Source organism: Phaenicophaeus curvirostris, chromosome 26 (assembly GCF_032191515.1).
Source record: "Phaenicophaeus curvirostris isolate KB17595 chromosome 26, BPBGC_Pcur_1.0, whole genome shotgun sequence".
Lineage (NCBI taxonomy): Eukaryota > Metazoa > Chordata > Aves > Cuculiformes > Cuculidae > Phaenicophaeus > Phaenicophaeus curvirostris.
This window is the reverse complement of record NC_091417.1, coordinates 3,709,407-3,735,439: the sequence shown is the minus strand read 5'-3', so window position 1 is coordinate 3,735,439 and position 26,033 is coordinate 3,709,407. Positions and strand designations below refer to the sequence as shown.

At 52.8% G+C, this 26,033-nt stretch overlaps 3 protein-coding genes across 3 annotated transcripts in view; 2 read left to right on the top strand and 1 right to left on the bottom strand.

Moving 5' to 3' along the window:
* The window catches only part of IGF2BP1 (insulin like growth factor 2 mRNA binding protein 1), a 28,764-nt gene extending 27,637 nt beyond the window's left edge, over window positions 1-1,127 (bottom strand). The window contains exon 1 of the mRNA XM_069876798.1: window positions 953-1,127. Within this exon, the coding sequence (XP_069732899.1) occupies window positions 953-1,127 (175 nt within the window). The remainder of the gene's footprint in view (window positions 1-952) is intronic.
* Window positions 1,128-13,309: 12,182 nt separating this feature from the next.
* GIP (gastric inhibitory polypeptide) lies at window positions 13,310-19,647 on the top strand. Its single transcript, XM_069876670.1, has 5 exons — window positions 13,310-13,383; window positions 14,650-14,784; window positions 15,127-15,258; window positions 17,966-18,049; window positions 19,594-19,647. Exons 1-5 carry the CDS (start codon window positions 13,310-13,312, stop codon window positions 19,601-19,603), a joined length of 435 nt encoding a protein of 144 aa, XP_069732771.1. The 3' UTR covers window positions 19,604-19,647.
* A 1,672-nt stretch (window positions 19,648-21,319) lies between these two features.
* Window positions 21,320-25,977, top strand: SNF8 (SNF8 subunit of ESCRT-II). The gene is made up of 8 exons (XM_069877341.1): window positions 21,320-21,421; window positions 21,878-21,928; window positions 22,441-22,579; window positions 22,900-23,004; window positions 23,687-23,759; window positions 24,338-24,479; window positions 24,818-24,892; window positions 25,741-25,977. The coding sequence occupies exons 1-8, from the start codon at window positions 21,368-21,370 to the stop codon at window positions 25,876-25,878; spliced, it is 777 nt and encodes a 258-aa protein (XP_069733442.1). The 5' UTR covers window positions 21,320-21,367; the 3' UTR covers window positions 25,879-25,977.
* Window positions 25,978-26,033: the final 56 nt, after the last annotated feature.

The window sequence follows — 26,033 nt, the reverse complement described above, 5'->3', positions numbered from 1 at the left end:
GTGGAGGGGGGGTGTTTCTTGGGAGAGGGGGAAGTGGGGTCCCTGGGTTTGGAGGGGAAGGGGGGGGTCCCTAGGTTTCCAGGAGCTGGGAAGAGGGGTCTCTGAGCTCTGGAAGGATGGAAAGGGGGGTCCGTGGGTTTTGGAGAGGAAGAAAAGCGGAGTCCCCGTTTGGGGAGGATGCAAAGTGGGGTCTCTGGGTTTTGAGGGGGTGGGAAGCGGGGTCCCTGGGTTCTGGAAGGGAGGGAGAACGGGGTCCCTGGATTTTTTGGGGGATGGGAAGCAGGGTCCCTGGGTTCTGGAAGGGAGGGAGAGCGGGGTCCCTGGATTTTTTGGGGGGTGGGAAGCGGGGTCCCTGGGTTCTGGAAGGGAGGGAGAGCGGGGTCCCTGGATTTTTTGGGGGGTGGGAAGCAGGGTCCCTGGGTTCTGGAGGGGAGGGAGAGTGGGGTCCCTGAGTTCTGGAGAGGAGGGAGAGCGGGGTCCCTGGATTTTTTAGGGGGTGGGAAGTGGGGTCCCTGGATTTTTTAGGGGGTGGGAAGTGGGGTCCCTGGATTTTTTAGGGGGTGGGAAGCGGGGTCCCTGGATTTTTTAGGGGGTGGGAAGCGGGGTCCCTGGATTTTTTAGGGGGTGGGAAGCGGGGTCCCTGGATTTTTTAGGGGGTGGGAAGCGGGGTCCTTGGGGTTTTTAGGGGTTGGAAGCGGGGTCCCTGGGTTCTGGAAGGGAGGGAAAGGGGGGTCCCTGGGTTTTTTAGGGGTGGGAAGCGGGGTCCCTGGGTTCTGGAGGGGAGGGAGAGCGGGGTCCTTGGTGTTTCTGGGGGGTGGGAAGCGGGCTCCCTGCGCCTGGGGGGTGGGAAGCGGGGTCCCACCGCTGCAAACCCCGACGGGGCGCCCCGGGAGCCCCCCGTTTGGAGCACGGGGGGGGGGGGGTTCGGAGGAGCAGGGCTAACGGGGCTCACCGGAGAAAGTTTCGATGGCTTTCATGGCCCACTGCTCGTCGGGGCAGTCCACAAAGGCATAGCCGGACTTGACGAGGAACTGCCCGCTGAAGGAGATCTTGTGGTCGTTGAAGACTTTCTCCAAGTCGGCGGGGGTCACGTTCTCGTTGAGGTTCCCGATGTAGAGCTTGTTCATGGTGCCGGGGAGGTTGGGGGGAGGGGGGGGGGGGCGGCGGCTCCCGGGGGGCTCCGGGCACCCGCGCCGTCGGGTCCGGCCGCTCTCTGCCTCCCCGGGGGCTCCTTTCCCACCCCCTTTTTTTTTTTTCCCCTTTTTTTTTTTTGTCGCTTTCTCCTTTTTTTTTTTTTTTTAGATGATTTTTTTCCACCCTTTGGGGAGGGGGGCGGCGGCCGCTCCAAGAAGAGGAGGAGGAAGGGAAAGGGAAAGGGGGGGGGGGGTGGGGGTCGGTGGGGAGGGGTCCCCGGTGTCACCGGACGCCGCCGGGCGCCGCCTCTAAATAAAAAGCGACCTGGAAAAGCGAGTGAAAATGTTTGCGGGAGGAGGAAGCCACGTGGTGATGCGAGAGGGACCGGCCCCCGGGGGGGAGGGGCTGGGGGGGGGGGAGGGGAGGGGGCGGCAGCCAGTTATTTATTGATTTTCACTTAAAATACGACGGTATTTCCCTCCCCAAGCCCCCCCCCCCTTTCTCAGCCCCCCTCCTTGTCCCGGGGAGGGGTGGGGGTGGATCTGGGGGTGTCCCCCATTCCCCCCTTAATTCCCAGCCCGTCCCGTCGAGGTCGTTTTCCCCATCTGTGCAGCACCCCCCCACCCCAACCCATCCCCGCCCCTCCCCCCCTCGCCCCTCCCCCCCCCACTCCCCGGTGCCTCAATGGGATTTTTTCTGGGTGTAAAAAACTTCAGCATCAAAGGGGCCGGGAGGGGCCGCGGCGCCAGGGGAGCTGGGATGGAGTGGGGGGGGGGCACCCCGGGGGGCTGGGGAGCCCCCCGAGGTGGGGGTGCTTGTCCCTCTTATTGTTTTAACCCCCTCCTGTGCAGCCCTTGGTGGGGGGGGCTCCTCCTGGGACAAAAGGGATCGGGGTGGGGGGGGGGGAGGGGGGTTTGGTGGAGCAGCCCCCCCCCCCCCTTTTCCAATCCGCCTGCCTTTTCTGGAGACTTTTATTTTTAGGCTCAAGATGGGTTGAAAATAGCAGCGACCCCCCTGTTCCCCCCCCCCTCCTCCTTCCTGCCTCCCCGACGGGGCGGGCGCTGGAGGGGGGGGGGGGGGGTGTAGCGGCTCCCACCCCCCTTCCCACCCCCCTCCATCCCCTCCTCCCTCCTGCGCTGCGAGTCGAGAAAAGGGTTGACCCCCCCCCCAACTCTACCAGCTGCCCAGGAAAAAAGAAAAAAAAATTTAAAAAATTTTTAAAAAATTAAAAAAATTCAACAATTAAAAAAAATTAAAAAATTAAAAAAAAAATAAAATTTGAAACAAAAATTAAATTAAATAAATTAAAATAAATTGAAAAACAACTCGACACGCTGGAATTCCGCTCTGGGGAGGGGGGTGGGGGGGGGCTCCGCTCGCGGTTTTCCCGGCAGCCCCGCGCTCCCTGCGCGGCCGCGCAGCCCCCTCCGCGCATCCCCCCCCCCCCCCCGCCCCCCAACCCAGGGCTGGGGGCTCCCCCCGGGCGGGTTGCGCCGGGTTCCGTCCTAATATTTGGTTGTAATGGGCTCAATATTTATTTTTTTGTTATTTTCTCCGCCGGCTGGGGAGGAGGGTTTGGTGGGGAATCCGTGGGAGCCGACTCCGAAGTTGTGGAAACCTTCGGAAACGGCCCCCCCCGAGGGCGCTCGGGGCCGCAGCCTCCGGGAAACTCCTGAAAAGAGGGAGAAAATCCTGGGAAATGGGCTTTTAAACGCTTCCCCCCCCCCCCCCCCATCTCGTTGGAGCCGAATCTCTCCCGGCTCCGACCCCCGCGGGGGCCGCTCGAATCGAATCCGGAGGGAAGCGGGGTGGGATCCGAGCTCCGAAGTCGCAGGTGAAAAAGATTAAAAAAAACCAAAAAATAAAAGCGATCGAACGATGGAACTGGGGAGAAACTTTCCTGTTGCTCAGAAAGGGCTCCCGGAGCCTCCCCGGGCTGGGAGAGAGGAACCCGAAAATGCGGGGGCCAAAACAACCAGGGGTTTGGGGGTTTTTGTGGGGTTCCTCAGCCCCTTCCCCGCGTACTAGAGCGCCTGGGGGTAATGGAATGAAGGGAACGAAGCTGGAAAAATAAAAGAAAATTTAAAAAAAAAAGAAATTAAAAAAAAAAGAAAAAAAGGGGAGGGGATGGAAAATGAAGGGGTGAGGGGGAGGAAAAATAAAGGGAAAAAAAACAGGAAAAAAGAAAAAAAAGTGGTGGAAAATACAGGAAAAAAGAAAAAAAGAAGAAAAAAAAGAAAAAGGAAAGGAAAAAAGAAGAAAAAAGAAAGAAGAAAAAATAAAGAAAAAGAAAAAAGAAAGAAGAAGAAGAAAGAAAAAAGAAAAAAAGAAAGAAGAAAAAAGAAAGACGAAATAAGAAGAAAGAAGAAGAAAAAAGAAAGAAGAAAAAAGAAAGAAAAAGAAGAAAAAAGAAAGAAGAAAGAAAAAAGAAGAAAAAAGAAAGAAAAAAGAAGAAGAAAGAAAAAAAGGAAAAACTTTTAAAAAAGAAAAAATAGAAAAAAGGGAGGAAGGAAAAAGAAGGGGTGAGGGGGAGGAAAAATAAGAAGGTGGGAAAATACAGGAAAAAAGGAAAAAAAGAAAGAAAAAAGGAAAAAACATTTTAAAAAGAAATAGAAAAAAAGGGGGGAAGGAAAAAGAAGGGGTGAGGGGGAGGAAAAATAAGAAGGTGGGAAAATACAGGAAAAAAGAAGAAAGAAAAAAGGAAAAAACATTTAAAAAAGAAATAGAAAAAAGAGAGGAAGGAAAAAGAAGGGGTGAGGGGGAGGAAAAATAAGAAGGTGGGAAAATACAGGAAAAAAGAAAAAAAAAAGAAAGAAAAAAGAAAAAACATTTTAAAAAGAAATAGGAAAAAAAGAGAGGAAGGAAAAAGAAGGGGTGGGGGGAGGAAAAATAAAGGGAAAAAACAGGAAAAAGAAAAATGAGAAGGTGGGAAAATACAGGAAAGAAGAAAAAAGAAAAAGAAAAAAAGAAAAAAGAAAGAAGGAAAAAAGAAGAAAAAAAGAAGAAGAAAGAAGAAAAAAGAAAAATGAAGGAAAAACATAAATGAAAAATAAAAGAAAAAATAAAAGAAAAAATAAAGGAAAAAATAAATGAAAAAAAAAAAAGGAAGAAACAGAAAAGGGAAAAAAAAAACCAACCAAAGGGGGAAGCTCCAATTGGGACCCGGAACAAGAAGGGCTGTCAGCCCCCCCCCGCCCCCCGCCCAGCATTCCAGCTGCAAGGTATTTAGGGAATGCGAACGGCAGAGCCTGAATCATTGATCCGCGGGGGCAGAGCTGCCCTCCCCCTGGCCAGGGGGCTCCCAGACCCCCCCCCAGATCCAGCACCAGCTCCTCAACCCCCCCCCCCCGCCAGCATCTCCTGCCCCCCCCCGACCCCGGCACCGCAGGAATCAGGAATCCTGAGACATCTCAGGACCAGGGGGGGTGAGCAGCAGTTTGTCCCTTGGAAAACCCTCCGTGGCCTTTGTCCTCTCCCGGGAGCTTCTTAAATCGAGTTGTAGGATTCAAAACCACCCAGAAGTCGATTTTTTTTTTTTTTTAGTTTGAGTTTACAACCGTTTTCAGATTTCCCTCCCCCCGTCATCCCAGAGCTGCTGCTGCTTTGAGGCTGATGGAGGGAAAAATTGGAGTTTTTAAAAAGATTTCAATGATTGACTCGCACAGAAACGGTCTGGAGGAGTTTTTACAATTTATTTACAGGTTCCAACAAGAATTGTTGCCGTTTAGGAGTTGAGGGAGGTTTCTAAATGGAGAAAGTTGGTGCTGGGTGGGAAATGACGCAGCCAAGATGCCACTGAAATGGGGGGTTGGAAGGTGCAGCTCCTGCTGCAGGGCTGGGGGTGTTGATCTGGTACAGAAAACAATCAAAATAGGCAGAATCTTTGTGGCAGATTAGCTGGAAACGAGAATTCCATTTTGCTATTTTTTCTGCCAGTTATTGGAATTTTTTTTAATATTTTTTGTGCGCATTTTGGTGGGTTTTTTTTAATCTCTACTGCTGTCTCTAATATTTAATTTGGAAAACATTAAAAATGCACTTAGAAACCCCGAGAACTTATTTTTAAAAAAAAATATTTTTCAAAGTTTGAAAATATGAATTAATTACTATTTAACAAACGCAGGCAGAAAGTTGGCAGCAAAACACACACAAACAAAAAAAATAAGAATATTGTTTTCAAGGGGTCTGTTCCAATCAAATCTCAACAAGCAGAAATAATCAGAACATGGAGCAAACCTGTTCTTGAAACCTAAGTGAGAATTCAACAGAATAAAGGGAGTGAGGGTTCCAGTTGAGGAATATTTCCTTTTCCTTAAGTGGAATCCCATTTTAAGGCACCTTTGGTTCAGTTTTGGTTACGTGGAAAATATTCCTGGCTGGAAAGAGCAGCACGGATCTCACAAGATCGAAGAGTTGATTGAAGCTCCTGCTGATAAATTTAAGAATCAAACTTCTCTGGGATGAAGAGTTTGCTTGAAAACAGAATCAAGGGTTGAAGTAGGTTGGTTGCAATCTCCAGGTTCTTGGTGCATTCGAAACCCTCTCCAGCATCTCCAAACTGTTTGGTTGGAGCAGGGGAGCAGCCCCAGCCCTGAGAAAGGGTTGAGGGTGGGAAATGCTCCCCTGCACCCTGAAAGGGTGAAAGATCCTCGAGCAGCAAAGCCTGAAGGTGGGAATGGTCAAAACAGCAGCTCCTGGAGGATCTTCCCCTTCCCCGAGCACCTCAGTGCTTGAGTTCACACCAAACCCTGCAAGGAGCTCTGCCTTCCAAACCAGCTCACGTCTTGCAAAATCCTTTAATTCTGGTGCTAAAAAAAAAGCTGGAGGCTGTTTAAAACGAACCCAACAGAAACCCACAACCAAACAGCGATTTGCTGCTCCTCAGCATCTGCTCCTGGGAAGTTCTGGGGCTCCCACTAGGGTTTGGGGCTGTTTGCCCTCCCCAGCTCTCCTTCTACCCACATTCCCCGTTGGGCTTTGCGATCCGATCAAATTCTCATCCAACAAAGCTTCTTTGCACCCATTTCTCCACACGCACAATAAAAATGGTTCCGTTTGGGTTTTTTCTGTCTCTTCCTTTGGGTGAGTGGAGAATTCTCGCTGCGAGGAAAGGCGGATGCTGAGCAGAACGAGCCCTGAAAGGCTGTTTTTTTCAGACAGCCCCTTTTAAACTCCAATTTCTCCCCGAATAACCGTGCCACCCTTCCTCACAGCAGCCCTTTCTGACCTGGCCATTTCGATTTTCTCCCTCAATTCTCACCAGAGCAGCCACGCAGCCCTGGAGCAGCCAGACCCCTCCGGATGGCTGGAGAACCTTCTGGTCTTGGGACAAGGCTCAACTAAACTAACACCGTTGAGACAGCGTGGTGGGGGATGAATCCTGCCGTTGCTGAACTCCCCCTGACCTTCTTCCAAGCAGGAGCTGCTCTTTTGAACCCCCCTCCAAACATTTGCAGCACTTATAAAGCACAGATTAGATGTTTTCCTGTAGGTATTTGTATCAGATTTCCTCCAGACCAAAAAAAAAAAGGCATTTGTATCCGATCTATGCTACACGGGTACAATTTGGGGGCCCTATAATTTCTAGATACCACTTAACCCCCCTAAAGAACTGCAGGTTCTGCAATACTCCCCACTTCCCATCCCTTTTCTCTTTAAACCCCCTGTAGCACGAGGCGACGAAAGGCTCAGCCGCGGATGCCGTTGAATTTCTGCTTAATTCTTTCTACCCCAAACAAGTGCAATCCGGGAGGTGGGAAGCCGCGCGGCACCGCTCGCTGTTGCGGGTCACGTTAAAACATCGAGGTCATTTCACAAGCGAAACCTTGACCCGTACCCCGCACCGAGGCACCCGCAAAGGTGAGGTTGGGAGAGCAACGAGGGCACGAGATGGAAATAATTCCATGTTACTGAACCAGCCACTTGGGCAGGCGCCTCGCCATGGACCGGGCTGTCTCGTTTCTCGTCCTGCTGGTGCACACTGGGATTTAGCGGGACTGATTATTTCCTCTCTTTTTTTTTTCCTGCAGCTCCACCACTCTGATCTCCCCAGCTGCTTCGTTCTGGCTCCGTCTTCGCTCTGAGGAGGAATACAGGATGGTTTTTACGTTAAGATGCTGCCACGAGGTAGGATGCTAACACTGGAGGGGGAGGTCTGAGTCGCAAGGAGAGGATGGAGAGGTGTTGGTCACTCCAACGATGCCCTGTGGATCCATCCGGCTCATCCCTCGTGTCTCACGAGTGCTGGGCAGGGCTGGGTGCAGGAGGTGGAATGAGAAGACAAAGCTGTTTTCATCACATCGTGGTCGGCACGAGGCTCCTGGCAGGGTGCTGGTACCTGGGGTCGGGCACGCGGTTTCCCCTCCTAGCTGTGTTTCCCCTTCCCTTGCTGTGCCAGATCCAGGAGATGCCAAGGTGCGAGGAGACCTGGGAAGGGAAAGGAAGGAAAAGCTGGACACAGGCTGTGGGGTCAAGGCTTCAGGGAAAGAAGCTTGCATTGAGGGCTTGTGCTCTGCCAAGGTGCAGCAGTGAGAATAAAGCACCTAAGTCAGCTCCTCTGCGAGACGGCATTGCTGGAATTTTAGGGGGAGAAAGGAGCTCCTAAGAAAAGCTCCGAGCTCTGTGCCTTTGGCGGCAGCAAAGTTGAGTTAAGATCTGGTCCTAATCGGGATCAGAGTGTGAATGATGCTCCAGCACCTGGGATTTCAGAGAGAGGATGGCATGAAATACTTAATCCCTCCTTCCTCTCTCCTGGGATTTGAGGAGCAGAGCAAATGCCGATACGGATCAATCGCAGCTGGATACAGTCAGGAATCCCAGCTCTGCCTGATGCTTACACGCAGAACGGAGCAGAAACTCTTGTTTTCTCCTGGGCCGTGCACCACCTGCAATCCCTCTCCTCTGGCAGAGCAGGGGAGCCGCACAGAACAGCAAGCAGAGAGCACGACTCCAGAGGGGAAATCTCATCCCAGGTGTGACTGAGCCATCGAGGGGGAGGCGTCAGAGCTAAACACCAAGAAACTTCTCAAGAAGTTTGCGGCATTTCCATTTCTGAAAACTTTTGGGAAGGGATCAAACTCCTCCTTTCAGAGGGATTTAAGTGGAACTGAGGCTGCCTGGGAGCAGAAGAGGGATTGGATGATCTCTTAAGGTCATTTGGAGCCCTATTTTCCATGATTACAGAGACATCTAATACTTGAAATGCTTCCTAATCAAAGTTGCCCTTGAGATGTTCCAAAGCGGAGCAAAGGACTGTTCCAGTAGCGCAGCTGCGATCTTCCCAACACATTCCTGAATTCCTGGGACACCAGCTCCTCGAGGCAGGTCTGGTGTGTGGGGAAAAGCCGAGCGCCGTGTGGATGAAACGGCACAGCCCCAGCTTTCTTGTTTGATTTGCAGGGAGAAATAAGCCACGGCTGGGGGAGACCCAGGCTGAAGCATCCTGAGCTGCGACCCAGCTGAAGTTTGTGAAATGAGCTGTGTTACCTGCAAAGGCAGCAGAGCACAGGTAACGCTACAAGGGGAGAGCTGCTGCAGCCGTGATGGGCTAAGGCTGGAGAAGAGCAAGACTTGAATCGTTACTTAGACCCCCTGGTACCAGCAGAGCTTCAGCAGTTTAGGCATCAATCATGGAATCAGAGAATCAAGGAATGGGTTAGGTTGAAAGCGACTTCAAAGCCCATCCAGTTCCACTCTGCTCCCACTGGATCCCGTTGCTCCAAGCCCCGTCCAACTTGGCCTTCAACACCTCCAGGGATGGGGCAGCCACCACTGCTCTGGGCAGCCTGGACCAGGGCCTCCCACCCTCCCAGGAAAACATTTCTCCCTGAGATCTCATCTCGTGCAGCTTCAACCTTGGGGTATCAGGATGGGATGCAGCCAGTGCCCACCTCCCTTCGTAACGAACTTCTGCACATCTGCACGTTTGCTTGAAAGATGATGAGAAACCCAAGAGTGACGCTGCTGTCCAAGCTGCATCACGAGTAGATGCCCTGGAATAACCGTAACTGTGAACCTTGGGTCAACGTTTAATGTTGCTGGATATTTATTTTAGTCTGTTAACTTTATATCCGACAGGGGCACTTAATGAGAGAAAAGCAAATAGGTTGCACTTTGGAGAAACAAGATATCAGAGTTGGCTGGGAGTGAAGTACCCAGAATACATGCAATAAAGACCCCAGGATAAACTGTTTCATTTTATTGATTAGCAGCTGTGCTCGGAGTGGAAATTAGTTATTTGTAACTATTATAGTGCCTCATTTATTACAGCAGCCACCGTGCTCCTGCATGGGCGAAAAGCTTTTGGAGCTCCTGCCCTGCTCGTGCCCTGCCAGCTGAAAGACTGAGCCACGCGTTGAGTAGCTCAATAATTGCTCCCTAACAGCACTGAACTCTAAATCTGCCCTAGCAATGTCCTTCCGAGCCTTTATCTGAACGCAATACAGAAATAATGCTACTTGTTGGAGAGGCTGGTTGTGCTGGGGAGCCGTGGAACGGCTCTGCCGGCGTTGGAGGAGCTGGACGTGGTCACTCTGCACTCCGCGCTCGCCCGGTGTGGATGGAACCAGCCTGTATCTGCCCCTCCATCCCAGCAGCGCTTCTCAGAGGGCTGAAAAAAACCCACTTTTTAGAAAGGAACCTGCGTTTCTGCGCGTGTCTGGGACAAGACAGGCTGGGGGCACCGTGCCAGCAGAGCGAAAGCCTCTCCCACGCCGAAACCACCGACACCTCAGTTTTGCCATTGTTCCCGCAGCTCCGTTCAGGGCTGCTTCTTGCTCAGCCCCGTCAGCCAGAAATCCTACCTCTCTCCCACACAAATCCCTGATGCAGCTGAGCCAGCACAAACCTGCGAGGATGCAGACGCATCCCTCCTCCAGCCAGGTGTGCAGGGCTCCTGCGCCCAGCGGCTCTGCTGAACTCAACGAAAATAAAAGGCTGGTGGACCTGAGGGGAAGGTGGGGACTTGGATAACCTTCTGCAGAAGTTCAGGCTGCTCGGGGAGCTGAGCCACGGCGGGGGGGACTGTGCTCTGCAAGCCAGCACGGGCACCGCTTCACATCAGGAACCGTGAGCAGAGCTCGGCTCGAGGGTTTGGCTGGCACAGACCCCACTGGATCGAAGCTGGGTGTGACAGGATGGGAGAGCAGCCAGGACAGCCCTGGTAGCGATCCCTGAGCAGGATTTAAGGGTTAAAACCTAACGGGTCCGGTTCTCCCAGGAAGAGACCCCAAGGAAGCAGAAAAGTCACTGGGGAGATCTTACCAGCACAGTCACTGCCAAACTGATGGGAAGGGGACGCACCCCTTGGACGCTGACGGCACGATTCACATCTGCAGAACATCTGCTCCCCTGAATCCAGCTGTGCAAGGACAGGGTGAGGTGGTGGCCTCACTGACCCACGTCCCCAGCAGCTGCAGACCCACAGGGCACCACTCCATCAGCCAGGACAGCAACAGCCCCAGTGGGCGCTCAGGTCCAGCTGCTGCCCCTCAGCCCACTTAGGCTGCTGTGTCACCACCCTCCTCCTCGTTAACCTCCCCATTCCTCACCAGCTCCCTGTGTGCCACTCTCCAGCCCAAGTTTTCTCCTCTTAGAACGCACATTTTGGGGGATAGATGCTGTTTTCAGTATTTGGGGTTTGCAGGCTGTGGTGGGGGATGCCCGGACTTGATGGCGACAAAAACATCAACGATAGGAGCTACCGATTTTAGCGAAGTGATTCCTCCTGCAAGAAAGAGAAGGAGCTGATGGAGCTCTCCAAGACAGAATTACACCTGGGAAAAGAAAAGATGGAAACAGAGGAAGTTTTCACCGTGGCAGGAGGTGCTCTGCGGAATTAAGGTTTAGCCCGATGCCATATGTATTGTACCCACGCTCATTCCTGATTTTGTGATGTAGTAATGTTTAATTGCCATTAATGTAAATATGTTTTAAAAGGTTGTTTTCCTGTTCTGTAGGTCAATGGACCTAATGAAGCAGCTCTAAGTAGGCTGGAATTGCTTTGATTAGGTGCTTGATTTCCTGTTCACCTCATGGAAGCGGGGCTGGTCCTGCCCAGCCAACGTGTATAAAAGCCCTGCGGGGTCTGCTCTGCACACCAGAACAGGCTGAGATCCTCCAGGTGGCTTCTGAGGAGCAGGAAGGTAAGAAGCTCTCTGTCAATCTCTCATTTTAACTCATTTTTTTCCTAAGATAACAGTAGGGGTGAGCAGCTAGGGCAGAGCCTGTCCCTTTGGCTGAGCCTCTCCCAATGCTGCATGAGATGCTGCTTTCGCGGTGGCGCTACGAGCTGGGCTCTAAAGGGAAATGCTGTTATTCCAGAGGAATAATCCAGTGCATGGGAAATGCCAGGCTGGCATCTGCACTTAAGAACTCATCCTGCACAGGGAAATGAGGAGAAATGGGTTGTAGCTGCCTTTTGGGAGCTCCCAGCTATGGATAGAACGGAGAGAACGCTTCTTCTGAAGCAGACGATATGGCACAGGGCACTGGAAAACCTTCCCGGTGCAAAGGTCTCACCAATTGCTCCTGTTTTTGTGGAGGAGTCAAGCTGTAGGATCAAACTGGTGCAAGTATCCCAGCAAATCCCACGCCAGGCAGGGCTGGCAGAGCGTAGCTGCTCCTGTGTCCCACAGGGAAAGGTCCCATATTAATGAAAAAAATGGTTTTTTCAGTAGTCTCTGAAAACACAAACCGCTTTTTTCCTCCACAAAACTAAGGCTGCAATGAGTTTCCTCTCCCAGCATCACAAACTCAAAGAAAGATGCTCCTGCCCAGCTTCACTGTTCTCAGATTCACTGTCACACCTGCAGTTATAGCAACAATTGAGGGAATAGAACGCAGATATGAGGGAAAACCTCAGTTATTTAATCATCACACTTTTTTTTCCTGTTCTCATTTAAAATATTCCTCAGCTTTTTGTGCTATGGAATTTGCTTCTGTTAACGCGCCCCGCAACTATTTGTCTTTTACTGCTTTAGCCCTAAGTATTTTAGGGATTTTGCCAGTGTTTTGAGTACACACCTTTGCTTTTAAGAGCATTCCTCAGACCTTGATGTGTCTGAGATAACGTAACCCATTCCTATTTTTCTCACTTGACAGGAAGGGCTCAAAACTTTTGTCAAAGATCCCACCGTTTTCCAGGAATAAAAAATGCCCCAATTAGCAGCAATGTCCAGACTTGCAAATTCCTGCTCTCCCCAAGCCAATAATCGGGCTGGTGTAAGAGTACAAATACCTGCTTAGAGGAGGGAAATGGTATCAATGTATGGAAAGATTTTTGGAGGATGGGACACCCGAGTCCTCACCCAGCCCCTTTGCTTTCTGCTCCTGTGTTTTCCCCACTCTCCGTTGCGATGCTGTTTCCAGAAATCGCTCTTACAAAGAGGGAGGTGTGGGACAACAAAACCCATCTGTGAACCATCATCCTTTCTGTGAGCCGTGATCAAACCCATTTTTGTAGGGAGTTTGCAGAGCTGGAATAGTAATTAAAAGAGCTCAGATGTCCACGAGCTGTTGAGCTGAACCGTGGACGTGAGGACTGGGAACAGCTTGGAGCTAATAAATCTTGGAATCCGGTCCTGTCACTGTCCATAGGAGATTTTTCATAGCAGATATTCACCGATCCTGGCTCCGGTCCCTACACAAGCCATTATTCATCCCAACAGAATCTCCCCGAAATCGGATCAGGCTCCTAAATCCCGCTGGACCGCGGGGTGGGATAAGCAGATGCCATGGCTACTGCTCATCGCCTGCTCCAGCCGACGTTCCCGTTCACACACTCGAGCTTGAATCGACCCTTAAAGCACAATGAGGTACCCACAGGGTCAGCTTGTAAACACGGAGGCAGACAAAGCCCCTGCCTCCGGGAATGTGCGACCCACAATGAATTTGATGGTTACAATAAACGTACAGGAAACCAACGTTAAAAGACGCCGCGGTGGGAAAGAGCCTTGGCATTGAAAAAGTGATTTAACTGGGAAGGGCAGAGGAGAGCTTTGTAGGATGGAGAAGGCCCCTCCAAGCACGAGGGCTGCAGAAACACATTTACAAGTGCAGGCACGTGCCCAGCCGCTGCGCATCCCTCTGGGTCCTTGTGTCACTCGTGTCCTGGATGTTACAGGAGCCGGAGATCCGGATCGTCTGCTCCTTCTGAAGAGAGAAACCAGCCAAGAAAATGATGTCTCTCAAAGTTCTTTCTCTGCTCCTCGCTTCCCTGGGCTTTGTTTTGATGGAAGAGAACGTCTCGGGGTAAGTGTTTTGGAAAGCTCGGCGTGTATCTTGAGCCTTTTCCAGCTGCAAATGGTCTCTTTCCATTGGCATCTCGGTGAGTAGGTGAGAACGTGGGTCCTGAGGTAGATCTGAGATAATGGAAACAGAGATGAGCAGATGATAAGAGAGAGATCAAACCCAAGCCCTGAGCCTTTGAGCCAGAGCCAGGAACTCCCAAGCTTTCCCTACAAACTTCATGGCTCTGGGTTAGGAGGAACAAGCTGGAAGTCAACCAGAAGAGAAGCAGGTTGGCTGAGAAATAGAAACAAGATTTAATTGTTTCACACAAATGAGGCTTCAGGGCATGCAGCGTTTAGAAGCTTCTGAAGTTATGACCGGGCACCTAAAGCAGGCGTAGAATAAATATTGCCTTCTCTTTCCACGGCTCCTGCTGCTAAATTCCCAACTACCACCTGAGAAGATCCAAAAGGATTCTTGTCAGAGAACCAGGAGCTGCTGCAATGCCAGATAACTGTACTAAAAGGGAGATTTGTTGCTAACTTGGGTAGCCGGGAACTATATCATAGAATCATAGAAAAACCAGGTTGGAAGAGACCCACCGGATCATCGAGTCCAACCATTCCCATCAATCACTAAACCATGTCCCTCAGCACCTTGTCCCTTAAACCCCTCCAGGGAAGGGGACTCAACCCCCTCCCTGGGCAGCCTCTGACAGTGCCCAATGACCCTTTCTGTGAAGAATTTTTTCCTAATGTCCTAATGTCTACCTTGTCCAATCCGCACTGCTCTCAGGGTCAGCCCTTGGCTCCTGGCATCACCCCTGAGCCTCTTGAGGACACAGGAAAGGTTTCCTTGACCTTAGGCGTGCAGCTCACTGGAGGAGGGAGCCTGAGCACACTTGGTGCTTCAGCTCAGAGCCAAAGCCCGTGGTTGGACTCGATGATCAGGTGGGTCTCTTCCAACCTGGTGATTCTACGATTCTATGAATCGGGCTACAACAGGGAAAACCACACTAACTCCAGAGTGCCAGCAAATCCCCAAGATCTTCTCCTCTTGAGACATCAAATCTGGGCTGCACCTGCCTTAGCACCCAGCAAAACAGGTGAGGAGGATCCTCGCCCCGTCTCTGGCCACGTCCTCCCATCACAAAGCAGAAATGGTACCAAGCGAGATGAAAAGTGACCTCAAAACCCTGCTGACGGGCAGCCCAAGTGAACTCGTGCCTTGTGTGCTCTTGGCCCGTGGGGAACTCGCTCCGTCTCTGTCCTCTCGCCCCAGCGTGAGGGTCCCCAGCTCCAGACCCGTGCAACGACGCTATTCCGAGGCCACCCTGGCGAGCGACTACAGCCGCACCATGGACACGATGCTGAAGAAGAACTTTGTGGAATGGTTGCTAGCCAGACGGGAGAAGAAAAGCGAGTAAGTGCATCGACTTCCAACCCTCCTGCGATCCAAAGTCGGAGCTGTCGTCAGCCGACTGACGGCTCCAGCAGAACGCAGAGCCGAGGGTGTTTTTCTTGGACCGCAGCAGTGATGCTCTGGGGAGTTGGTTTTCGCTTTTTTCTTATTTTTTCTAAGTCCTACAACTGCTCATGGTCTGTCGGCACCGAGTCCAAGCATCCCTCTCCCTGCCCAAGAGCGACTTCTGCTCTTGGCTGCCTGGGGATGGGCTGGGAGGGAGCTGGGGGGGTTGTGGAAACGCAACATTTTGGCACCCTCTTGTGGCATCTCGGGCTGATATCGTCCCGTGTCGCCTTCCAGCAACATCCTCGAAGCATCCAAGAGGGAAGCTGAGTCCCAGGAACCAGCTGCGAGCGGCCAGAGGTGGAACCTGGGAGCTCCAGAGCCCGGAGAGATCTTCACCTGGCTCCTCACAGCCAAGAAAAACCAGAGGTGAGGTGGGAGAAGAGCCAGAGGGATGCTGGTGGCAGGGAGGGATGAGGACCCCAAGCGTTTTACTTCTTAAGGAATATTTTGAGGCGAGAATCTGTGGAAACAGCTTCCCATAGGGAGACTTTAATTACAACAGGCAATTTCACATTTTGCAATTCTGTCTCAAGGAGCAAAGGCAAAGCCTCTCCAATTTTGAAATTTGGCACAAAATGCAGATTTCAAAAATTCAGTGAGGTCTTTGGTTTTGCAAATGTCAACCCCAGCGCTTTGATAAGGTCACAGCACAGGATTGTGACAGGGCTGAGCTCTCCCACGCTGCTAACGTGCCACTAGGACACCAGAAACCACCCTGCAGGGCTCCAACCCAACCCAAACGAAGCTTTTATGAAAGAAAACTCTCCAGTGAGACGCAGGTGACATAGAGGCAGCTCTGCTGAATATTTTGATTTGATGGAACCAAACCCCAGGGACAAAACTCAAACCCCAGTGGTTCACGCTCAGCGTGTGGACCAGTTCAGTTTTAAATAGGGAGCACGGGGAGAAGATGAGGGGAGCGGTTTGAAGCTGAAAGAGGGGAGATTGAGATGAGATCTTGGGAGAAATGTTTCCCTGGGAGGGTAGGAGCCCCTGGCCCAGGTTGCCCAGAGCAGGGGTGGCTGCCCCATCCCTGGAGGGGTTCAAGGCCAGGTTGGATGGGGCTTGGAGCCCCTGATCCAGTGGGAGGTGTCCCTGCCCATGGCAGAGATGGGACTGGATGGGCTTTGAGGTCCCTTCCACCCAAATCATTCCATGATTCTAGCTCCAAACCAGCTTTTTCTTACTATCACTGCCATAAGCTCCTGGGATGAAGAGCCCGTCACCTAAACGTGCACCAGGGCAGGAGAGCTGCCTGCCAGCCCCAGGAGGGATTTCCCAGCTTGATTCTGGTCTGTGACCTTTACCAGGGGACACTCAGATCTTCTTTAAGATTTAATCATCCTGAAAGATGAAAGATGGAGAACAAGTCTTACGAGGAGCAGCTGAGAGAGCTGGGGGTGTTTAGCCTGGAGAAGAGGAGGCTGAGGGGAGACCTCATTGCTCTCTGCAACTCCCTGAAAGGAGGTTGTGGAGAGGAGGGAGCTGGGCTCTTCTCCCAAGGGACAGGGGACAGGACGAGAGGGAATGGCCTCAAGCTCCACCAGGGGAGGGTCAGGCTGGACATTAGGAAAAAAGTTTTCATGGAAAGGGTCACTGGGCACTGGCTGAGGCTGCCCAGGGAGGGGGTTGAGTCACCTTCCATGGAGATGTTTAAGGGATGGGTGGACAAGGTGCTGAGGGACATGGTTTAGTGATTGATGGGAATGGTTGGACTCGATGATCCTGTGGGTCCTTTCCAACCTGGTGATTCTCTGATTCTATGAAACCGTTGTGGTCAGGGTGAGGATGGTGATGTAGACCAGGTACTTCTGGGCAAGGTAAGGGAGTCCATCTGGAACACGCGGTTGCTGCTGCCGGTGCCGGCTCTTCCCAAGCCATCTGGCTGGAGCGCACTCGTGCATCGCGGCACCGCGCGGCTTTGTGCTGCGTCAGCGCATCCGCAGCCTGTCGGTAGCCCCATTCGCCTCCCCCAAAGCTCAGCTTATGTCACAAATGTTCAAATCAGACACACGAGTCTGAAGAAAAACCTGTTCTGGGGCACTTTCTAGGTTGAGAAAACCCAGTAGTAACCGAGGAGCTCATCTCTGGGTTTTGACACGAAGGGGATTTAGAAACCCTAACAGGTTGCTGCTGCTTAGTCCTAAAATGGTGGCAAGAGGGGGGGAAAAGCACTTACCACACAAAGTCCACACGCATCAGGCACCATCCTAGTGTCTTCAGGAAAAAAAAAAAATTCTAACTGCAGGAAGTCACCCAGCACAAGGATCCAGGGGTATTTGTTGTCTCCTATATGAAAAATACCTCAGAAATGGGGGTGCAGGGAGGCCACGGGGTAGGGGAAACAAGCAGAGTTGTGGTTCACAGAGGTGTCTCGGGCCAGGCACTTGGAAAATCAGAGCCTGAGAATCACCAGTCACACTGAAAATGCCAAATCAAAGGAACGAGGGATGTCGAGAGGTCACTGCGTCTGACCCCCGCTCCCAGGCAGGATCAGCGAGCCCCAAACTGCTCCCGACAGATGTTTGTCCAACCTGGCCAGGAAAGGAGGGGCCCCAGGGGGAAGGGGAAGCTTTGATGGTGGAGATTAATCAGCTTGACCAGTTTCGTTAAAAACAAAATGTTTTCTAGTGTCTCCCTTAATCTCCTTAATTGCAAATAAAAAAAAAAATGCAACTTGCAGGGGAAAGTCCTTTCGGAACAAAGGCTTGTTCCAAAATGAGTTGGGAGCGTTGATGCTGCTTCAGCCCCTCGCAGCTTTTGTTTTGCGGCCGTTGGAGCTTGGTGGAGGTGGAGAGTAGGATGGGGGGCACCGAGCTGCTCCTTCTCACCCCCCAAGCCCGACACGATCGCTGCTGCGCAGCCCAAACACGCTGAGATCAAGGCGCTGTTGGGTGCAGAGCTCACCGCGTCAAGCAGAGGTGAAAGCTTTTTGTGGGTTTATCAGAAGCAAGAAGTCAAGGGAAGTCAATCATCCCGGTGAACTTGATGGGATCAGGGCACGAGGCCGTCACACGCGGCAGCTGGATCCTCGCCTCTCCTCTCTCTTCATGGTGTGGCTCATTTCTTGCAGTTTGGCTTCTCTGGAAGGTTTGAAGGATGTTTTGAAGCCAGACTTTCTGACATGGCTGATGTCGACTGATCTCTGCAGACCAACGTGAGTGGTTCTTGTACCCATTCCCGTTGCTACAAGCAGCCCTACAGCTCCATTCCCAGCCCTTGACCCCAAAGGTCCTTGCTGCAGAGCACGACCAATTAATTTGGGATTTCTTTAGAAAACCAGAGCGCTCATATAGCCCAGTTTGGCTGAATTCAACTGCAGAGGCCAAGAAGATGCTGTGAGGGCTGGAGCACCTGTAGGAGGACAGGCTGAGAGAGTTGGGGTTGTTCAGCCTGGAGAAGAGAAGGCTCCATAGAGACCTTAGAGCAGCTTCCAGGACTGAAAGGGGCTCCAGGAAAGCTGGGAAGGGGCTCTTGATCAGGGAGGGCAGGGATAGGATGGAGAGGAACGGTTTTGAGCTGAAAGAGGGGAGATTGAGGTGAGATCTTGGGGAGAAATGTTTTCCTGTGAGGGTGGAGAAGCCTTGGCCCAGGTTGCCCAGAGCAGTGGTGGCTGCCCCATCCCTGGAGGGGTTCAAGGCCAGGTTGGATGGGGCTTGGAGCAACCAGATCCAGTGGGAGGTGTCCCTGGGGTTGGAACTGGATGGGCTTTGAGGTCCCTTCCAACCCAACCTGTTCCAGGACTCTATGAAACCCTTTTCCCCTCTTTTCAATGAGAAAAGGAGGTGTTCATCGAGCTGCGCACAGAAAATACTTTCATGGCAGCGTACAAAACATAGAAGAGGCGTTCGGAGAGAAACACAACGAGAAACCAAGACGCAAAAGGCGCAGGGAGGGCCTTGAGGAGGCTCGGGGAATGTGAGCTCATCCTCTGCCGCGCTGAGTAAAGTGAAGGCTGAGCCCAAGTCACCAGCGATAAAACCCAGAGCGAGGAAAGAGCTGTTTATGCTAATGGCAAAAGTTGGCACGACAACAAAAAGGGATGAACTGGCCATGAATAAATGTAGGGTGGAAATGAGAGGCAGCTCTGGGCGACAGACAATTCCCCGCAGACAATGCGAGCCGAGCAGCCGGCGCGAACAAACAACCGTGAGCTCACCCTGCAGCCTCTCCGGCAGGGAAAGTGGCTCTCTCCTCCAAGCAGCTGCTGATTTTTCTCAAAATTTAGGGTTAGACAGTGATTCTGACACCCCTCATGCTGTCAGAAGGAATTGCAAGGTGCCGGAGGCGGCTGCGGGGCAGAGGAGGCGAGAACTGGTGCCTCGGTTCCCATCAGCACCAAAAGGAAAGGGGTGAAGGGCAGTGCCACAGGGATTTATGTTTCCTCTCCCCCAGGAGGGAGCTGGGCTCTTCTCCCAAGGGACAGGGGACAGGACGAGAGGGAATGGCCTCAAGCTCCACCAGGGGAGGGTCAGGAGGAACATTAGGAAAAAATTCTTCACAGAAAGGGTCATTGGCCCCTGGCAGAGGCTGCCCAGGGAGGGGGTTGAGTCACCTTCCCTGGAGGGGTTTAAGGGACGGGTGGACGAGGTGCTGAGGGACATGGGTTAGTGATTGATGGGAATGGTTGGACTCGATGATCTGGTGGGTCTCTTCCAACCTGGTTATTCTATGATTCTATGATTCTTTCTGCTCTGTCAGGGCTGCGTAACCCCAGGACCTGCCTGAGGAGCTCCCTCTCCACCCTACCAGGACACTTGAGGAGGAGGAGGAGGACGCCTTACGCTCCCTCTGTTCTGTGTGTGTTTGTCTGTTTTGCTGATGCAAGTAATAAAGAGTTTGGTCTGAAGCTAAAAGGAGGCTCAGATAAGCCTTGATTTGGGGGCAGACTATGCAATAGTGATAAATTGCTAAAAAAACCTGTCAGTGCCCTTGCAAAGGAGGTTCACGGGTCACACCAGGCTGAGCCACAACACCGACAACCCTGATTCCAGGAGCTCACGCCTTGTCAGGGGGCAACGGCTGAAAGAAAGTTCAGCTGGGGCTGCAGAGATCTAGACTCTAACCCTGCTAAAACCCACCTGGGGGCCCAGCCCAAGCTGCTGAGGTTCTCTCTCCCAGGGGGACACACAGCATCCCATGGAGGTGACCCCACCTCAAGGAAGGGCTCATCTCCATCCAGGGCCTCCCCCGACCCCAGGGGAGACCGAAACCCTCCAGTGGGGGTTATACCCCATCCCAGGGGGGGAGACCCTTTCCGCTGAGGCAACCCAGCTCCCCCAAACAGGGGCTGATCTCCACCTAGAGGGGCAGCCCTATCCAAAGGATGACACTAAGCTGGGTGGAAGCGTGGATCTGCTGGAGGGTTGGGAGGCTCCAAAGGGATCTGAACAGGCTGGATCCACGGGCTGAGACCAATGGGATGAGGTTTAACAAGGCCACATGCCATGTCCTGCACTTGGGGCACAACAACCCTGAGCAGCTCCAGACTAGGAGAAGTCTGGCTGGAAACTGCCTGGAGGAGAAGGACCTGGGGGTGTTGGTTGACAGCGACTGAACATGAGCCAGCAGGGGCCCAGGTGGCCAAGAAGGCCAATGGCATCTTGGCTTGGATCAGAAACGGTGTGGCCAGCAGGGCCAGGGAGGTTCTTCTCCCTCTGGACTCGGCACTGGTGAGACCGCTCCTCGAATCCTGGGGTCAGTTGTGGCCCCCTCACCACAAGAAGGATGTTGAGGCTCTGGAGCGAGTCCAGAGAAGAGCAACGAAGCTGGGGAAGGGGCTGGAGAACAAGAGGAGCGTCTGAGAGAGCTGGGGGTGTTTAGCCTGGAGAAGAGGAGGCTGAGGGGAGACCTCATTGCTCTCTGCAACTCCCTGAGAGGAGGTTGTGGAGAGGAGGGAGCTGGGCTCTTCTCCCAAGGGACAGGGGACAGGACGAGAGGGAATGGCCTCAAGCTCCACCAGGGGAGGGTCAGGCTGAACATTAGGAAAACATTTTTCACTGCAAAGGTGATTGGTCCCTGGCAGAGGCTGCCCAGGGAGGGGGTTGAGTCCCCTTCCCTGGAGGGGTTTAAGGGACGGGTGGACGAGGTGCTGAGGGACATGGGTTAGTGATTGATGGGAATGGTTGGACTCGATGATCCGGTGGGTCTTTTCCAACCGGGTGATTCTGTGATTCTCTGAAATGGGGCCTATTCCCCCTCTCCACGGCCTGAACTCCCACAGTCCCCGTGCTGCAGACCCCTTCCCGCCGGGGGAGGGGGGAGCAGGGAGATTGGCCACGCCCCCTCTGGCCACGCCCACTATCAAAGCCCCGCCCCCTCTATGCGCTCCATCCCGTGTGGCCACGCCCCGTGTGGCCCCGCCCCCTCTGCTCAGCGACCCCGCCCTCAGCTCAAGCCACGCCCCCTGGCGTTAGCCAGATCCGCTGTCGCGGGTCGATGACGTCACGCGGCGCGCGGCGGGGCCGGCGCCGGGATGCACCGGCGCGGGGTGGGCGCTGGCGCCATCGCCAAGAAGAAACTCGCGGAGGTGAGGGGAGCACCGGGACCGGCGGGGGGGCAAGGAGAGGGCCCTAGGGTCGTGCCAGGCCCCGGGACGGCCGAGGCGGAACCAGGGGCGGCGGTGTGTCAGGCCCTGGGGGTGGTGTCAGGCCCCCGAGGGGAGTGTCAGGCCCTGGGAGGAGGTCTCCTCAGGCCCGGGAGGTGGGTGCCAGGCCCCAGGGAGGGCCTGAGGGCCCCTGGAGGGCCGTGAAGGGTGCGAGTGGGTGTCCGGGGAGCAGGGCGGTGTCCTCACATCCACCAGACCAGCTGGTGCCAGCCCAGCTCCAAAGCCAGGGTACCCCGTGCTTCCAGGCAGCCTCCCTGCATGCCCAGGGCACTGGACTGTGGTCTTCCAAGTTCATCCGACCTCCAGGAGCCCCTCTCTCAGCCAGTTTTGGTTTCTGGTCCTTCAGCACTGTCTCCACCTCCTGTTTTCCACCTGCAGGCAAAGTACAAGGAGCGAGGGACGGTCCTGGCCGAAGACCAGCTGGCCCAGGTAGGAGATCCAGCCCTGACCCAGGAATCACCACGGTTGTGAGCCCAGCTGCAACTGGGCTTTGTTTCCTGCTCCACATTGGTGCCTGGAGCAGATCCACGAGCAGCGTGGATGACGGTGGCGCCTGTCAGGCTGTCTGTCCATCCGAGCTGTGCTGGCTGCTGCAGCTCTCGCTCTGGGAGCTCAGCACCACGTCCTCTCTAGATCCATTTCTGCCCCACATGCATCATAGCACAACCGCTGCTCCCCTTTGGAGCCAGATTAGAACAGCCCTTTGCCTCATCTCCACTGTGATCTGATATTGGTTTGAATTCAGTCTTAAAAGGGTGGAGAACTCTGATGTCAAGTGATTTTATCGTGTTTCCTTTTCTTTAAGACTGCAGGCAGCACAAAGAGGCCCGAGCATTCCGTGAGGGCTCTGCTCCCTCAGCACCCGTTGTGGGCTGTGTTTATGGAAAAAATGCATTAAATGAGTGGTAAGACCAAAATGCTTCTCTCTAATTCTCTTTCAGATGTCCAAGCAGCTGGACATGTTTAAGACCAACTTAGAAGAGTTTGCCAGCAAACACAAGCAGGAGATCCGCAAAAACCCTGAATTCCGAGTCCAGTTCCAGGATATGTGCGCCACGATCGGAGTGGATCCTTTGGCATGTGAGGAGCAGGCACTGGAGTTAATTGCCTAGGGATTCCCCGCGCCGTTCTCACACTGCAAGCAGCTCGCAGGGACACTGGAGTCCCGCGGAGGAAAGCTGCTGGCGTTTGCATCCTTGGGGTTTGTGAATTGGTGTGTGGTCACTTTGAGTGCTGGTTACATAAAAGGGTGGTGGAAAAACAGGTAGAGCAAACAAAATCGAAACCTTGGTATTAACAGATCTGAGTCCGCACGGTGAGGGGTGTGAGCAGCCTGCTTAGCACCAGTTACGCGAGGATGTTTTTGCTGATAGTCCAATCGCTTTCCCCTTTCTTCGCAGCTGGTAAAGGATTCTGGTCAGAGATGCTGGGAGTTGGAGATTTTTACTACGAGCTGGGTGTGCAGATTGTTGAAGTTTGCCTGGCTCTGAAACACAGGAATGGAGGTGAGGATCCTGGGAGGCTGCCCTTTCCTTAAGGAAATGAGTCGCACTGCTCAGTGTAGAATTCACAGATTACTGAGATGGCAGTTTTGTCTTTGTTTTCCCCAAAAAACCACTTGTTCTGTTCCTCCATGGTTACAGCTCTGCTGCTAGGGATCACCCAGGTGTGCATCCCCGCCTGAATCAACCACCTCTGCCCTGTTTTGGGAACAAAACTGTGACTCGCAGGATGCTGGGAAGGAGCAGGGATCAGGGGCAAACAGAAAGGAGTAAAAAACTGCTGATTTACTGCTTCAAGCCCTTACCGGGTTGTCTCTGAAGGGTCACAGCAATAGCCCAAAGAGCTGGAATGCGGATGCTGAGTGCTAATGAAAAGATAGATGTTTTTCTCTCCAAAAGGGCAATCGGAGACCAAGAATGGTCCACAGCAAAACCAGTTGAAATCTGAGTCCAATCCATTTGTGGGAGAAGGGGACAGCTGACTGCCCCGTGTTAGTTCTGGGGACAGGAGTGAGTGGGTGCTGATCTCACCCAAGGCTCCATCCCGGGAACAATGAGCAGCTGCTTGGAAGTGGAGGGCAGGGCTGAGCCAGCAGCAAATGCACCAAAGACCCTCGGCTGCTCTTGCTGCAGCGATTTTGTCGCTGTGCAGTAACGATTTTCTGTCCTCTTTGCTGACTCCTAGGTCTGATAACGCTGGAGGAACTTCACCAGCAGGTGCTGAAGGGAAGGGGGAAGTTTGCTCAGGATGTCAGCCAGTGAGTATGTGCAAATGGAGGAGCACTGGGGGGGACCAGTCTCAGCCAGCACTTAAGTGCTGCTGTTAATTGGGCTCCAAATTTGACTTCTAGCAATGGAGCCACTTACACGTTACTCACATCTAATGACTTTGCCAGTTCAGAAAGCAGCAGAGCGCTTTCCGTGGGACACAAAGGGCTGTTGCCTTGAGCTGGAGACAATCTGTCCCATGCAGATCCAGCTGCTGAAGCTGCTGTGCTCTCCTGAGCTGTAAGGAAGGGGCTGATACAGGTCATTACGGAAGCAGATTTTAAGACACAACTCATGATGGTGACTAATTGGGGCTGAATCTTAAACTTCAGCGTTTGCAGCTCCGGTGCTGCCGTGTCTAGCAGGCAGCAGGGACACGCAGCTGCAGGCTAGTTCTGAATTGCTTTATAAAGACTTTTTCAGCGTTGATTAACTGGAACTGCAGCAAGCTCTGAGGAGCTATCGCTGCTCAGAGCTTCTGCACCTCAAGCCTTCCTCACTTACAGAGCGTAGTGCGCAGTTTGAGAGGCTCCTGCTTTAAAGCTCTGCATTGCCCTCTGCTCCTCAGGGACGATCTCCTCCGTGCAATCAAGAAACTGAAGGTCTTGGGGAGCGGCTTTGGGATTATCCCCGTTGGAGGAACGTATCTGATCCAGTCTGTACCAGCCGAACTGAACATGGATCACACAGTTGTCCTGCAGCTGGCAGAGGTACTGGGCCAGGAGATCTTAAAATACAACCACCCTGAAAGAACCTCGTTCCTTCCACAACAGTGAACTGTGATCAGACCAGGCCTGTGGGCACAACTGTCCACACTCTTCTAAACTGTGGATTGAAGCCTTAACTGTACGCAGAGAGAATCACAGTTTAGGTTTGAAAAGACCTTTAAGGTCATCGAGTCCAACCATAAACCCAACACTGACAGCTCCACCACTAAACCATGTCCCTTAGCACCACATCCTCAGGGCTTTTTAACCCCTCCAGGGATGGGGACTCCATCACTGTCCCGGGCAGCCTGTTCCACGCAGTATATTTTCTCTCATTTCAGAAAAACGGCTACGTAACAGTTGGTGAGATCAAGTCCAGTCTGAAGTGGGAGACGGAACGCGCAAAGCAGGTGCTGGTATGTAGAGAGGTCTCTTGTGCGGTGGAGTTCAGGGACCGTGGAGCTAGCGCTGGGGCTGCGTTACTGCGGCTGATACAGGGTGACCCTGGATTTATGACTCTTAACGCTGTCGTTTTGCATTATCCCAGCGCGTCCAGGGGACCCTGAGCTAGTGTGAAGACCAAAGGCAGAGTGCACACTGTGCAAACACAGGCTGAGGAACACAGACCCTCAGAAGCCGCAGATATTACTATGACTTCCCTAATATGCATTAAAACAGGAATCTTGTTAGCTCAGATCCTACATAGACATGCACGGCTGGGTGTCTGAACTGTAGCTCTCCCAGTCGAGTAAAAAATACTGCAGCCCAAGTTCTACACCTCCCATATCCCAGAATAAATGTGAGGTCAGGCCTGTGCTGTGGCTTCCCTTCATCTTCCATCATCTTCCAACATCCTAGCCTGGAGAAGAGGAGGCTGAGGGGAGACCTCACTGCTCTCTATAACCACCTGAAAGGAGGTTGTGGAGAGGAGGGAGCTGGGCTCTTCTCCCAAGGGACAGGGGACAGGACGAGAGGGAATGGCCTCAAGCTCCGCCAGGGGAGGTTCAGGCTGGACATGAGGAAAAAATTTTTCACGGAAAGGGTCATTGGGCAGTGGCAGAGACTGCCCAGGGAGGGGGTTGAGTCCCCTTCCCTGGAGGGGTTTAAGGGACGGGTGGACAAGGTGCTAAGGGACATGGGTTAGTGACTGATACGAATGGTTGGACTTGATGACCCAGTGGGTCACTTCCAACCTGGTTATTCTATGATTCTATGATTCCCCTTTAGTTAAGTTCCACTCACAGTTTCTGCTCTCTTTGTACAGGAACACTTGCTGAAGGAGGGAATGGCCTGGCTGGACACGCAGGCAGCTGGAGAACCTCAGTACTGGCTGCCTGCTCTCTTTACCGAGCTGTACTCCCAGGAAGTCACTCCGGAAGAAGCCAAGGAGGCGATACCCTGACTGCTGTGTGCTGCGCCTGCGTCTAGCCCTTCCTGCGAGGTCGTTGCGTATCGGAAACACAGGGACAGCGGACTCCAAATAAAAGTTTTGTAAAAAGTCTCTAGAGTCTGAAAAGCTTAACAGGACCCATTTCCATACTCGCTTACCTCTGCATT